This window comes from Mustela nivalis, assembly GCF_964662115.1.
Source record: "Mustela nivalis genome assembly, chromosome: 14".
In the NCBI taxonomy this organism is placed as follows: Eukaryota; Metazoa; Chordata; class Mammalia; order Carnivora; family Mustelidae; genus Mustela; species Mustela nivalis.
In genome coordinates, this window is record NC_139033.1 from 81,917,191 (window position 1) to 81,929,730 (window position 12,540).

Below are 12,540 nucleotides of genomic sequence, written 5' to 3' on the forward strand. Positions count from 1 at the left end.
TTGGTTTCCCATTCTTCTGGGCGGCACCCCACCAATAAATAGTCTATCTTCACGGCGAAAGCTCGGTGCCAGTCCTTTACTGGCTAGCTGGGCAGGGTGAAGCAACTGTCCTATGGATTGGTTACAGGTAGATGATGGGCAGACCTCCAGGAGGGTGGTCATGTTTGCAAAGACCTGAATCAGGAACAGGCAGATGAATGGGCCTGAGGCTCCAAGTGAGAAGGCGACACAATCTTGACTTGAAGCCATTCGCACACTGGGGGCTTAAACGCATGAAAATGTCCAGTGCCCGACGCAGGGAAAACCACTGCCACTCCAACCTAAAGGCCGAGGAGGCACAAGAACTCTCCGCCTTTGGCTCGGCGGTAGCCTTCCCGCCACAGCCGTATCCAATCTGAAGGCACCATACTCCGGGAGTCAAGCAATGACCAATCGGAAGCGGGATTCCAGGCTTCGGTCCGCCCCGAGACGCTGACGACCAATTGGCGCCTGCGCAGCGGCGGGCCAATCCCCAGCAGTGTGCACAGTCCGGTGGCGGCAGTTGGGCGCGTGGCGTCTGTGGCGGCAGTTGAGGTCGAGGAGCGGCGTTGGGCAGCAGCTGAGCTCACCATGGTGAGACCCCAGGGCCTGGCCTGCCATTGGCAGGACCCCGGCCACTCTTGCTCTGTGGGCGAAGCCCGCCAAGTGAGGCGACAGGGAGGGGCAAGACTAGGACGGACGCCGGGACCAGGGTTCCATGGCAGGGGGGCAGGCGTCGGCTGAAGAAGGGACTGGGGTGCGCACGGGAGGTCCGGGGCTGAGGGGACGAGCAGATCGTCATCCTCTCGCTTGTCTTCTGGGTGTGTGGGCCTCAAGGGCAGCGGCAACTTGCATCATGGGAGTGTCTGAGGTTGGGGGGAGGGGAGGGCCGGCAGGTGCAGGTGGCACCTCAGAAATTGTGCCTTGATGGAGCCAGGTTGGCAGCAGGGTTTTTGGGGTGGCCTCGAATCAGCCTCTGAGAAGACCAGCCACATTGTTGGGCTTCTGAAGACTGGAGAGTGGTTCTCAAATTTTCGGGTCCCAGGACATCCCTACAGTATTACAAATGATCCAGGACTCCAAGGAGCTTTTGTTTTATGTGGGTTACATCAATAAGCATTTGTCATGTTAGAAATTTAAAACGAGAAACTAATTTGTTCACTTTGAGGCAGCACATTTTAACATAAATTACAAGTATCCAAGTCAGAATAGCCATAGTTTGTCAACTCTTTGTGGGAAAATAACATTCCATGGGAAAAGCAGCTAGTTCCGTTGGCAACTCAAAACACACAGTGCCGTTTCTCAAAGATAGCTGTATTTTAGTAGGTACAAAAGTACTTTATCAATATTTTCTATTTTGTCACAGTTCTTGAGGATAGAGATTTTATTTTTAAAGATATATTTAACTTTAGAGAGAGATAATATGTGAGCGGGGGCTGGTGGGTGGTGGGGTGGGGGAGGGAGAGAGAGACTCCTTAAGCAGACTCCCTGATGAACACAGGACTGGATCCCAGGACCCTGTGATCATTACCTGAATAGAAATCAAGAGTCACACACTTTGGGGGAGTGGGGTGCCTGGGTGACTCAGAGGACTAAGTCTCTGCCTTCAGCTCAGGTCATGGACTCAGGGTCCTGGGATTGAGCCCCACATCAGGTGCTCTGCTTAGCAGGGAGCCTGCTAACCCCCCTCTCTCTCTCTGCCTGCCTCTCTACCTACTTGTGATCTCTCTCTCAAATAAAATCTTAAAAAAAAGAGTCAGATGCTTGGCTCACCTGGGTGTCTCAGATGGTTAAGTAGCTGCCTTTGGATCAGGTCATGATCCCAAGGTCTAGGGATTGAGCCCTACATCCGTCTCCCTGCTTCTCCCTCTGCCTGCTCCCCCTGCTTGTGTGTGTGCTCTCTCTCTGACAAATAAGTAAATCTTTTAAAATAAATAAAATAGGGGACCGTGGGTGGCTCAGTCGTCAAGTGTCTGTCTTGGGCTCAGTCATGATCCCAGGGTCCTGGGATTGGCTCCCTGCTCCGAGGGAAGTGTGCTTCTCCCTCTCCCACTCTGCTTGTGTTCCCTCTCTTACTGTGGCTCTCTCTGTCAAATAAATAAAATATTTTAAAAATATAAAAGTAAAAAATAAAAAAAAATTTAAATCTGCTTAAAAATTAAAAAGAGACGCTTAACTGACTGAGCCACCCAGGTGCCCCAAGGTTGGAGATTTTATAAAATCAATAATCATTTTTGCTTCATTATGAACATTCTTAAATGAAATTGGCCAATTGATCTTCTTTTTTTGTCTTTTTACTGTGAGTGCATAAATGTGAGAAATCTAACGAACACTGGTACAGTTTGGTGCCACTACCTTGATTTGTGCTCAAGCGCCAGCAGTTTTACCCACCTCTAATTATGCACCATCAATGCAGTTGTGAACATGATCAGAAGGACTGGTCACCTTAGCAGTCCCGACTATGATATTGCTTTAATTTCCATGTATCCTGAACAGGTATATGGATCTCCAGTGGCCTGGCAACTCCAGATAACTGAGGACTGTTGCTGGGTAGGGGATCAATAGAAACAATAGATCATTGATAGGAGGAAACATAGTTTTATTGTAAAGTAAAGGAATGAGGAGAGCTTCTGCACATTTGCTGGCTGGAAGTTGAAGCTTCTGGGTAAGTAGGGAACGAGGTTATCTGGTAAGAATATGAAGAGAGCAGTTGGGCTGGAGCTTGAAAACACCGGAAGTTTCAAATAATTTTTTTCAGTGAGAAGATAAAGCTGACTAAAGAAATGTAAGATTTTAATGATCCAGCTGAGGTTGGCAATGAATTTATAATGGCTTTCTATTGAAAGCTAGGAATGGGGGCGCCTGGGTGGCTCAGTGGGTTAAAGCCTCTGCCTTCAGCTCAGGTCATGATCCCAGGGTCCTGGGATGGAACCCCACCTCGGGCTCTCTGCTCAGCAGGGAGCCTGCTTCTCCTCCTCTCTCTCTGCCTGCCTCTTTGCCTACTTGTGATCTCTGTCAAATAAATAAATAAAATCTTTAAAAAAAAAAAAAAAAGAAAGAAAGCTAGGAATGATTTCCTGACTGCTTTTGATTTGTTTCATTGGTTAGATAATCAGATGAAGGTGGCCTTGGAGATCACCTAGCACATTGGTTCCCCCCCGCCACTTTTTTAAAGATTTTTTAAATGTATTTGTCAGAGTGAATGGATGAGCACAAGCGGGGGGAGTGGTAGGCAGAGGGAGAAGCAGGCTCTCTGCCAAGCAAGGAGCCTGATGCAGGACTCTATCCCAGGACCCTGGGATCATGACCTGAGCCAAAGGCAGCCACTTAACTGACTGAGCCACCTAGGTATGGTATCCCATGTCAGTCCCCATTTTATAAAAGAAGAAATTGAGGGATTTTCTCAGGATACAGAGCTTACTGCAGTCATAGTGGGGCCAAGTGAGTAGAAAAACCAAGTCAGGCATTCTGTGAAGTATAGGCTGCTTGGATTTAAGTAAGGCAAAGTGAACAATATGGATTTGCAAATGGTGTGATTGGGTGGAGTCCAAAACTTCCCAGAGTGTTGTTGACTTCCTTCTCTGAAGGAATGAGTTCTTTGTCATTGGAGTTCTTTCTGGAATTGAATGCTTCCTTCTGGGATAGATTCTTGGGGGATTGCAGCATAGTGTGAATCTCTGTGCCCCTAACTTGAGATATGATGCTTGTGTAATAGAAAACAGGACTTCAAGTTCTTGGTGTATTGTACATAAGGATTTAGGGTAGATAGGACACCTTGAATTTAATTTGATTTCCTCTATGTATTTGTAAGGATAATGTGTCTAAAATAGAACAAATGATTAATGACTGTGCAGTTAGGTTCCTGGCAGGAAAGGTATGATGCAGTCAAAACATGTACTTTGAAGAAAATCTTTAAAAAGGTACTATCTATAAAGCTATGGGCAGGGTCTAAGGAAACCACCAACAGACAGTGCAATGTTGTAGCACTTGTGATGTCTGGTAGTCTTTAACTCCTAGCTTTGAAGGTGAAATGAGGGAGCAGTTACTGGAAGTTAAGAAGGTAGCTTTATGAAAAGCACTGTCTGCTAGAAGTTCCTGGCCTTGATAAACACTCAAGGAACCCATGGAAGTATGGCAGGAGGGACCCAGGAAGTGAGCACCCTGACCACACTGTCCTCTAACCTCCCTGTCTCCTGCTGATGCCTGCCATTGGCTAAAGCAACCAAGAAGCCAGGGGCAAATCAGCCCTTTTAATGTAGTCCACATGGGTCAGCCTCCCTGAACACAAACCTAGACGGAGAAAAATAGAGGATATATGTAGATGGGTAGATAGAAGACACACATACAGTGACCAGTGGCACCTGAGCTGTGGTAACCTGTGTGCTAGTCCACTTGTCCTTCCCTGAATCTATGTTACCTGTTACCGGGTCTTTGGACAGGACACCATCAAGAACTAATGTTCTTTAGAGACGAAGTATGACTAGCGACAATGCAGAGCTTATTATTGACAGAACACATATGGTCGCAAACACTTTTGTATAGGGGCTAAGTCTGGCACTTAGTAGCTAGGGTGGTTTAGAGCACCTTAGTTTTCACAGTGACAAAAGGGTCACATAAGCCTTCTGGGAAAGGCTTGTAAATGATTTAGATGTTGAAACATATATATGTATATATATGTTATTATGTTTTGCATGCCATATAGTCTCGATTGCCTAAAAAACAAGAAGGTCTCAAGGTTTGTGTTCTGGTTCCCAGCGCGAGTGCATCTCTATCCACGTGGGGCAGGCAGGTGTCCAGATCGGCAATGCCTGCTGGGAACTGTACTGCCTTGAACATGGAATTCAGCCTGACGGTCAGATGCCAAGTGACAAAACCATCGGCGGTGGGGATGACTCCTTCAACACGTTCTTCAGCGAGACTGGGGCTGGCAAGCATGTGCCCAGGGCGGTGTTTGTGGACCTGGAACCCACTGTGGTCGGTAGGTACTGGGGCACTTGGGCAGCTTTCCTGGGACAGTGAGAGAAATCTCCCTAAAGCCCCACCCACATCCCCTGTGCTCCTTTGAATCCTTCCCCAGAAAGGATGGGACACACGAGTATATGCCTGTGACTGTGTTAGGTGACAAACTACAGGGTGAGTGCTTCAAGTGTCTTTGGCACCGAGGCTCCTAATGCAGGAGAACCTAATATCCAGGAAAAAGAGACTGGTAATAGATTCACTCGAGGCCCTCTCAGACCCAGGCAGGTGGTTGTGTAGACCAGGGTGCAGGGTGCCCGGTCACGGGTCCTTCGTTAACGCTGCTGGTGCACAAGGGTCTTGACCTGCATCTTAGGCAGAAGGTAAATAGAGAACATTCCTTGGGATCCACCAGCTGAGAAGCCTGAGGTGGTGGCCAGGGAGAGCTGCAAAGAGACGCACCTTTCATGGCCACCCAGGAGGAGAAAGAATGTCAGCCTGAAGTCTGTGGGCCGCAGGCCACCTAGGGTGCCCTGTCGGGACTGCCTGGCAAAAGTCACGCTGACCTGGTGACTATCTAATATGTAAGGGCTTCTTAGGCACACTGTTGCTGTAGCTACAGCTGGGAAGAAATAATTGTGTGTGTGCAGGTGTGAGCTTTTTCCCTTCTTTGGGAACCGGTCAGATTGGACTTTGTACCTCCAGTTGACTTTCCCTGCTAGGGCCACAGATCGCAGTTGTGGTCTGCACATCACAGAGAGACATTTCCTGTGAGACACTGACACTGCTGACCCCCAAGGCCCAGCATGTGCGTGGTAGATGCGGCGGGTCCCCGAATCCCTCCCTCTTGGTGAGTTAACAACAGGCCTGAAAGACACGTGGCCCACGCATCCTCTTTGTAGATGAAGTGCGCACGGGGACCTACAGGCAGCTCTTCCACCCGGAGCAGCTGATCACCGGGAAGGAGGATGCAGCCAATAATTACGCCAGAGGCCACTACACCATCGGCAAGGAGATCGTCGACCTGGTCCTGGACCGGATCCGCAAACTGGTAAGAGGGCGTCCTGTGGATGTTGCCCTGGACGGGAGGGCGGGTGGGGATGGGGACCTCAAGGTCCCTCTGGCCAAACCCCAGGCCAGAATCTTGAGTCCCCATCTTCCTTCACGGGTGGCTTCGTGTATCCATCATCCATCCATCTTAACGTCCGCCTTGCTTTGCTTCTGAGTGTCCCGCGTGTGCGCTGTGGACAATTCGAACGTGTAGCGTCCTGCAGAGGAAAAGAGGAGTGACCGTGGCTCGCTGGAGGTCGGCGGTGTGGCTTCCGCAGGCGCTGACCTGCGGTCTGTGATTTCTCTCAGGCAGATCTGTGCACGGGGCTGCAGGGCTTCCTCATCTTCCACAGTTTCGGGGGCGGCACCGGCTCTGGGTTCGCGTCTCTGCTCATGGAGCGGCTGTCGGTGGACTACGGCAAGAAGTCCAAGCTGGAATTTGCCATTTACCCAGCTCCCCAGGTGTCCACGGCCGTGGTGGAGCCCTACAACTCCATCCTGACCACCCACACAACCCTGGAGCATTCCGACTGTGCCTTCATGGTGGACAACGAAGCCATCTACGACATATGTCGGCGCAACCTGGATATCGAGCGGCCCACGTATACCAACCTCAATCGTCTGATCGGGCAGATCGTGTCCTCCATCACGGCCTCCCTGCGATTTGATGGGGCCCTGAACGTGGACTTGACGGAATTCCAGACCAACCTGGTCCCGTACCCCCGCATCCACTTTCCCCTGGCCACGTACGCCCCGGTCATCTCTGCCGAGAAGGCCTACCACGAGCAGCTGTCCGTGGCTGAGATCACCAATGCCTGCTTCGAGCCGGCCAACCAGATGGTCAAGTGTGACCCTCGGCACGGCAAGTACATGGCCTGCTGCATGTTGTACAGGGGGGACGTGGTCCCGAAAGATGTCAACGCAGCCATCGCCACCATCAAGACCAAGCGCACCATCCAATTTGTGGATTGGTGCCCGACTGGATTTAAGGTAGGACTGGGTGATGCAGAGTGGTTTTTACCTGTCAGCAGCAGCAGACCCAGCACAGCATGCCCTTTGTGGAGAATACCCCTGTTCCATGGCAGCTAGGCTGCAAGGAAAACAAGTTTAGGAATTTGCTAACGGCATATCAACTACTTCATGTATCCTTATTTCTTAGAACCACCCTATAAAGTTTCCCAGCGTAGTATTACTGACATCTTACAGTGTAAAGACTGAGCTGAACAGCTGTTAGTATCTTAAAGGCCCCATGGGCAGCAAGTGATGCAGAGCACATCAGAGACAGTCTGACTGTACATCTGGTCTCTCCACATTTCTCTTTTTGCTTAGGTTTGTGGTGTTTTGTATTAGAAATAGTGTTTTTTAGACTTTACTTAACTTCAGACATCTCTATTCACTGCAGTTTAGGCAAAACTTGCAGAAATGTAAGCAGAATTTTAAATTGGTTACACAGTGTTTACTGTAGGGGCTGACGAGTTCACTCTTGTTTCTCCAAACCATGCTGGGAATGCTGGGTCGTATATGGTATCACATTGATAATAAGTAGGTGGCTCCTTCAACTCTGTTTAGTGTCACAGTGAAATGTCTGCCAAGAAAAAGGGAACATGTCGTAGAAGCCAAATAACAGATTATCAGGTTCTAGAGCTATTATGATTATGCAGCTAAGTGCCTCACTGTGCCTGGGTTTGAGAACTCTGTGTCCTTTCTAGTTAAAAGTGGTTGTTCACCCTTGAGTTTCTGCACTTGACAAAGCTGTGGACCCTCCTATTTGTACGTCCTGATGATTTCTGAAGGTGTTTAGAGAGCTGTACATTCCAGTTATTTCAGATTGAAAATGATGAGAAGCAGAAGAAATGTATGTCATCTGGTCCCATTTGGAATGGCTGTAGCTTACCTGTAACTGCACAGAAATTGAATCTGTCTGGCCCTGTCAGCCCCCACTTTTTCTATGTCAGATACCTTGATACAGATCATCTCTGATGGCATAAAAATGATGGATTTAAAGTGACTCGGGCGCCTGGGTGGCTCAGTGGTTAAGCCGCTGCCTTCGGCTCAGGTCATGATCTCGGGGTCCTGGGATCGAGTCCCGCATCGGGCTCTCTGCTCAGCAGGGAGCCTGCTTCCTCCTCTCTCTCTCTCTGCCTGCCTCTCTGCCTACTTGTGATTTCTCTCTGTCAAATAAATAAATAAATAAATCTTTAAAAAAATAAATAAATAAATAAATAAATAAAGTGACTCATAGGAAAGGGTAAACTTTTTATGACAGGTTTCACCAATCTGGAAATAGCCACAAATCTTACATGAGAAGTTTGCAGACCTTAGAAGTTAGAGGTCAAAGTTTAAATCTATTCCACGCATCTAACTGCCAAGTTCTTGACTTGGGTGGAAGAAGTTCTCTTTCAGTCACTGTAACCTTCAGAAGGTAAGGATATCCAAGGCAGCTTCACCTGGGAGGCACTGTGGGAGTTGCCTTGTGACCAAGCTCTCTCTCCTGAATCTCTGGCTCCTGTGAACCAGCATGAAGGCCAGTCTGTGAGGAGGTACAGAAAGCCATAGCTTTTCTTTTTTTTTTTTTTTAATATTTTATTTATTTATTTGACAGATCACATAAGCAGAGAGGCAGGCAGAGAGAGAGCGGGGAAGTAGGCTCCCTGCTGAGCAGAGAAGCCCCATGTGGGGCTCGATCCCAGGACCCTGAGGTCATGACTTGAGCCAAAGGCAGAAGCTTAACCCACTGAGCCACCCAGGCTCAGTAAAGCCATAGCTTTACTAGGTAAAGCTCAGTAAAAGCCATAGCTTTTATTGTTCCTACAGAAGACAGGCCAGCCTCAAAGGGACTATATTGCATTCTTATTGCTCTAAGCTCTTTGTCAGCTGGAGTGTGGTTACATTCTGTGTTCTCTAACCATTTACTCAGGGATACACAATATTCTCTGCTTAAATGTGTTTATTTTTTTATTATAAAAATGCATATATGTAGCAAAATATTAAATCACTATATAAGGCTGAAAAGCTAAAGTCCTCTTCCCCTTCCCTGGAGCTTGCTTTGTTCTTCATTCTGTGTATTTTCTTTTTTTTTTCTTTTTTTTTTTTTTTTTAAGATTTTATTTATTTGACAGAGAGAGATCACAAGTAGGTAGAGAGGCAGGCAGAGAGAGAGAGAGAGGAGGAAGCAGGCTCCCTGCTGAGCAGAGAGCCCGACGCGGGACTCGATCCCAGGACCCTGAGATCATGACCTGAGCCGAAGGCAGCGGCTTAACCCACTGAGCCACCCAGGCGCCCCATTCTGTGTATTTTCAAAGGAATTTATACTTTTTGTGTTCTGGGTGATATCAAGAGGCCAGCAATAGCGGCAAAGGATGCAAGTTCTTGTCAGTGACAGAGTTGACTCAGTACACACAAGCCAAAGAAAGCAGGGCATTGGTGGCGCTCCCACTTGGGAGGGACTAGCGGGCCTAGCCTTAAGAGTTGTGGGAGGATACCCGTACCCCTGGTCAAGTTCTGGCCCATGTCTCTCCCCATAACAATTCTGGAGACTGGCTGTGTCCCTAGTGCTGCTAACTGCTATGTGCTCACCAAGACACTGCCTCAGCACACTCCCAGGTGTTTATCCTCCTGCACAATGATGTTCCCTTAGCCATCAATGGCTCTAGCCTGTTTTGTTACCCCAAAGTAAAAATACCTAGGGTTATTTCTAAGCATAAATACTCAATAGTAACCAACTTGCTTTTCTTTTTGCCAAGTATATAATATACCTTGAGGGGTGCCTGGGTGGCTCAGTCGTTAAGTGTGTGCCTTCGGCTAAGGTCATGATGCCAGGGTCCTGGGATCAAGCTCTTCACATCAGGCTCCTTGCTCCACGGGGAGCCTGCTTCTCTCTCTCCCACTCCCTCTGCTGTGTTCCCTCTCTCCCAGTCTCTTGCTCTGTCAAATAAATAAATCTTAAAAAATATATATATATACATATATATGTGTATATATATATACACACACACCTTGAACATGTTTATATGCCAAGACACAGTTCCTTTTCTTTTTCATGACCACAGTGTTTCACTAAAGGTCTATAAAAATTTAGTTTGCCATGATGGACATTTGTTTCCAGTTTTGCCATTAGTACTTGAAAGAGTTTATTTATTTATTTGACAGAGACAGAGGTCACAAGTAGGCAGAGAGGCAGGCAGAGAGAGAGGGGGAAGCAGGCTCCCAACTGAGCAGAGCTAGATGCGGGCCTTGATCCCAGAACCCTGAGATCATGACCTGAGCCAAAGGCAGAGGCTTAACCCACTGAGCCACCCAGGCACCCGCCATTAGTACTTTAAATACATAAAAATGTTCATATATGTAGCTTTGTGCTCTTGTGTGGGTAAATCTAAGAATTGAAAGCATACAGTCAAAGGATGTTAAATTCTTATCAGTACTGTCAATAAAGTACCAGTTATACAGGGCATCATTTAAATTGGGTCCACAGATCATTTTTAAAAGCAAGCTACTGGAGTGTCTGGGTGGCTTAGTTGGTTAAGCATCTGCCTTTGGCTCCGGTCATGGTCCCAGGGTCCTGGGACGGAGCTCCACATTGGGCTCCCTGGTCGTCGGGGAGTCTGCTTCTTCTGCCTGCTGCTCCCCCGACAGGTGTGCTTTGTCAGATAAATAAAATTTAAAAAAAAAAAAAGCGATCTTTTCTGAGGCCACATTATAATCGCCATTTGTTCCCTTTCTCTCGCAGGTGGGCATCAACTACCAACCCCCCACTGTCGTCCCCGGGGGTGACCTGGCCAAGGTGCAGCGGGCTGTGTGCATGCTGAGCAACACGACCGCCATTGCCGAGGCCTGGGCCCGCCTGGACCATAAGTTTGACCTCATGTACGCAAAGCGAGCCTTTGTGCACTGGTACGTGGGGGAAGGCATGGAGGAAGGGGAGTTCTCTGAGGCCCGGGAGGACCTGGCAGCTCTAGAGAAAGATTATGAAGAGGTGGGTGTGGATTCCGTGGAAGCAGAGGCTGAAGAAGGGGAAGAATACTGAATGGGAGTGCACCTGGCTACCATCCCTTTGTATCGTCCCCACTGTAACATTACAAGATATGTTTACCTATTAAAGTTTCTGTATTGAAGCATCGTGTCCCTTGTGCTGCACCTTGACAGAATGCCCGATCCAGATACCTGCCTTTTCAAAGTGCATTTCCAGGGGAAAAAACATGTTTCCTCTCAAAAAAATTAAGCATGTTCGTATGTTTAGTTATCACTTTACCCCTAGAAGGAAGGCTTCAAAAGGCATGGCGGAGGGAATTAGAAAAAATGCTTTGGTTATTCTTAAATCTATCACTTACTCTTGGTGTTCCTTTGGAGAATGAAATAGTAATGTTGGGTTTTTTTCCCCTAAATGTGGAGCGCCTACTTTCACCAAGTCGTGTGGGAGGGGCCAAGGAGGCAGCCCCGCCCTAGCGCAAACGCATTTACTGAGGCTGTTTCCAGCAAGGTCTTTTTGGGGGGAGGGGGGATAATTGGTTTGTTTTAAATCTTTTTTTTTTTTTTCTTTTAACATCTATTTGAGAATGAGGAAGTGAGTACCAGCAGGGGTAAGGAGGGGGTGGGTGGGGAGAGGGAAAAGCAGGCTCCCTGCTGAGCAGGGAGCCCAAAATCAGGCCCTGAGCTGAAGGCAGATGCTTAACTGACTGAGCCATCAAGGCGCCCCTGTTTGTTTGTTTTAAAGATTTATACATCTTCACTTTTTTTTTTAGAGTTTTTTTTTTTTTTAAAGATTTTATTTATTTGACAGAAAGAGATCGCAAGTAGGCAGAGGCAAGCAGAGGGAGAGGAGGAAGCAGGCTCCCCGCGGAGCAGAGAGCCTGAAGCGGGACTCAATCCCAGGACCCTGAGATCATGACCTGAGCCGAAGGCAGCGGCTTAACCCACTGAGACACCCAGGTGCCCACATCTTCACTTTTGAAAAAAAGGCTCCAAGCAGGAGGGGAGGGAAAATCCCAAACCAACTCTACGCTGAGCTCAAAGCCTAGGTGGGGCTCCATCTCAGGAGCCTGAGATCATGACCTAAGCCAAACCAAGAGCAGAATGCTCAACTGACTGGGACACCCAGGCGCTCCTAAGGCCTTTGTTTTTAAAGATTTTATTTATTTGAAAGAGCATGAGAGGTAAAAAAAAAAAAAAAAAAGTCAGAGGAGACTCCCCATGAAGCAGGGAGCCTGATGCGGGACCGATCCAGGACTCTGGGATCATGACCTGAGCTGAAAGCAGTCGCTTAAACAACTGAGCCACCCAGGCGCCCAGCCTTTGTTTTTCTTTTTATAAAGATTCTGTTTATTTGAGAGAGAGCATGAAAGGGGCGATGGGCAGAGGGAGAAGCCGGCTCCCCGATGAGCAGAGGGCCTGATATGGGACTTGATCCTGGGACTCCAGAATCATGACCCGAGCGGAAGGCAGCTGCTCAACCAACTGAGCGACCCACGTGCCCCCAGCCTTTGTTTTTATCACTAACTCAGCTGCCTCCCTGCCACAAGG

The 12,540-nt window shown here is 48.1% G+C and overlaps 1 protein-coding gene across 1 annotated transcript; it reads left to right on the forward strand.

Moving 5' to 3' along the window:
* Positions 1 to 432: 432 nt before the first annotated feature.
* LOC309847421 (tubulin alpha-3 chain) lies at positions 433 to 11,136 on the forward strand. Its single transcript, XM_082697632.1, has 5 exons — positions 433 to 612; positions 4,774 to 4,996; positions 5,877 to 6,025; positions 6,334 to 7,014; positions 10,751 to 11,136. The coding sequence occupies exons 1-5, from the start codon at positions 610 to 612 to the stop codon at positions 11,045 to 11,047; spliced, it is 1,353 nt and encodes a 450-aa protein (XP_082553758.1). The 5' UTR covers positions 433 to 609; the 3' UTR covers positions 11,048 to 11,136.
* The last annotated feature ends 1,404 nt before the right edge of the window (positions 11,137 to 12,540 follow it).

What these genes read in the sequence shown, in the direction of transcription:
- LOC309847421 (XM_082697632.1), top strand. An exon ending in CCTGGAACCCACTGTGGTCG is followed by an intron (nt 4,997 to 5,876) that starts GTAGGTACTGGG and finishes TCCTCTTTGTAG; the next exon opens with ATGAAGTGCGCACGGGGACC. An exon ending in TGGACCGGATCCGCAAACTG is followed by an intron (nt 6,026 to 6,333) that starts GTAAGAGGGCGT and finishes GATTTCTCTCAG; the next exon opens with GCAGATCTGTGCACGGGGCT.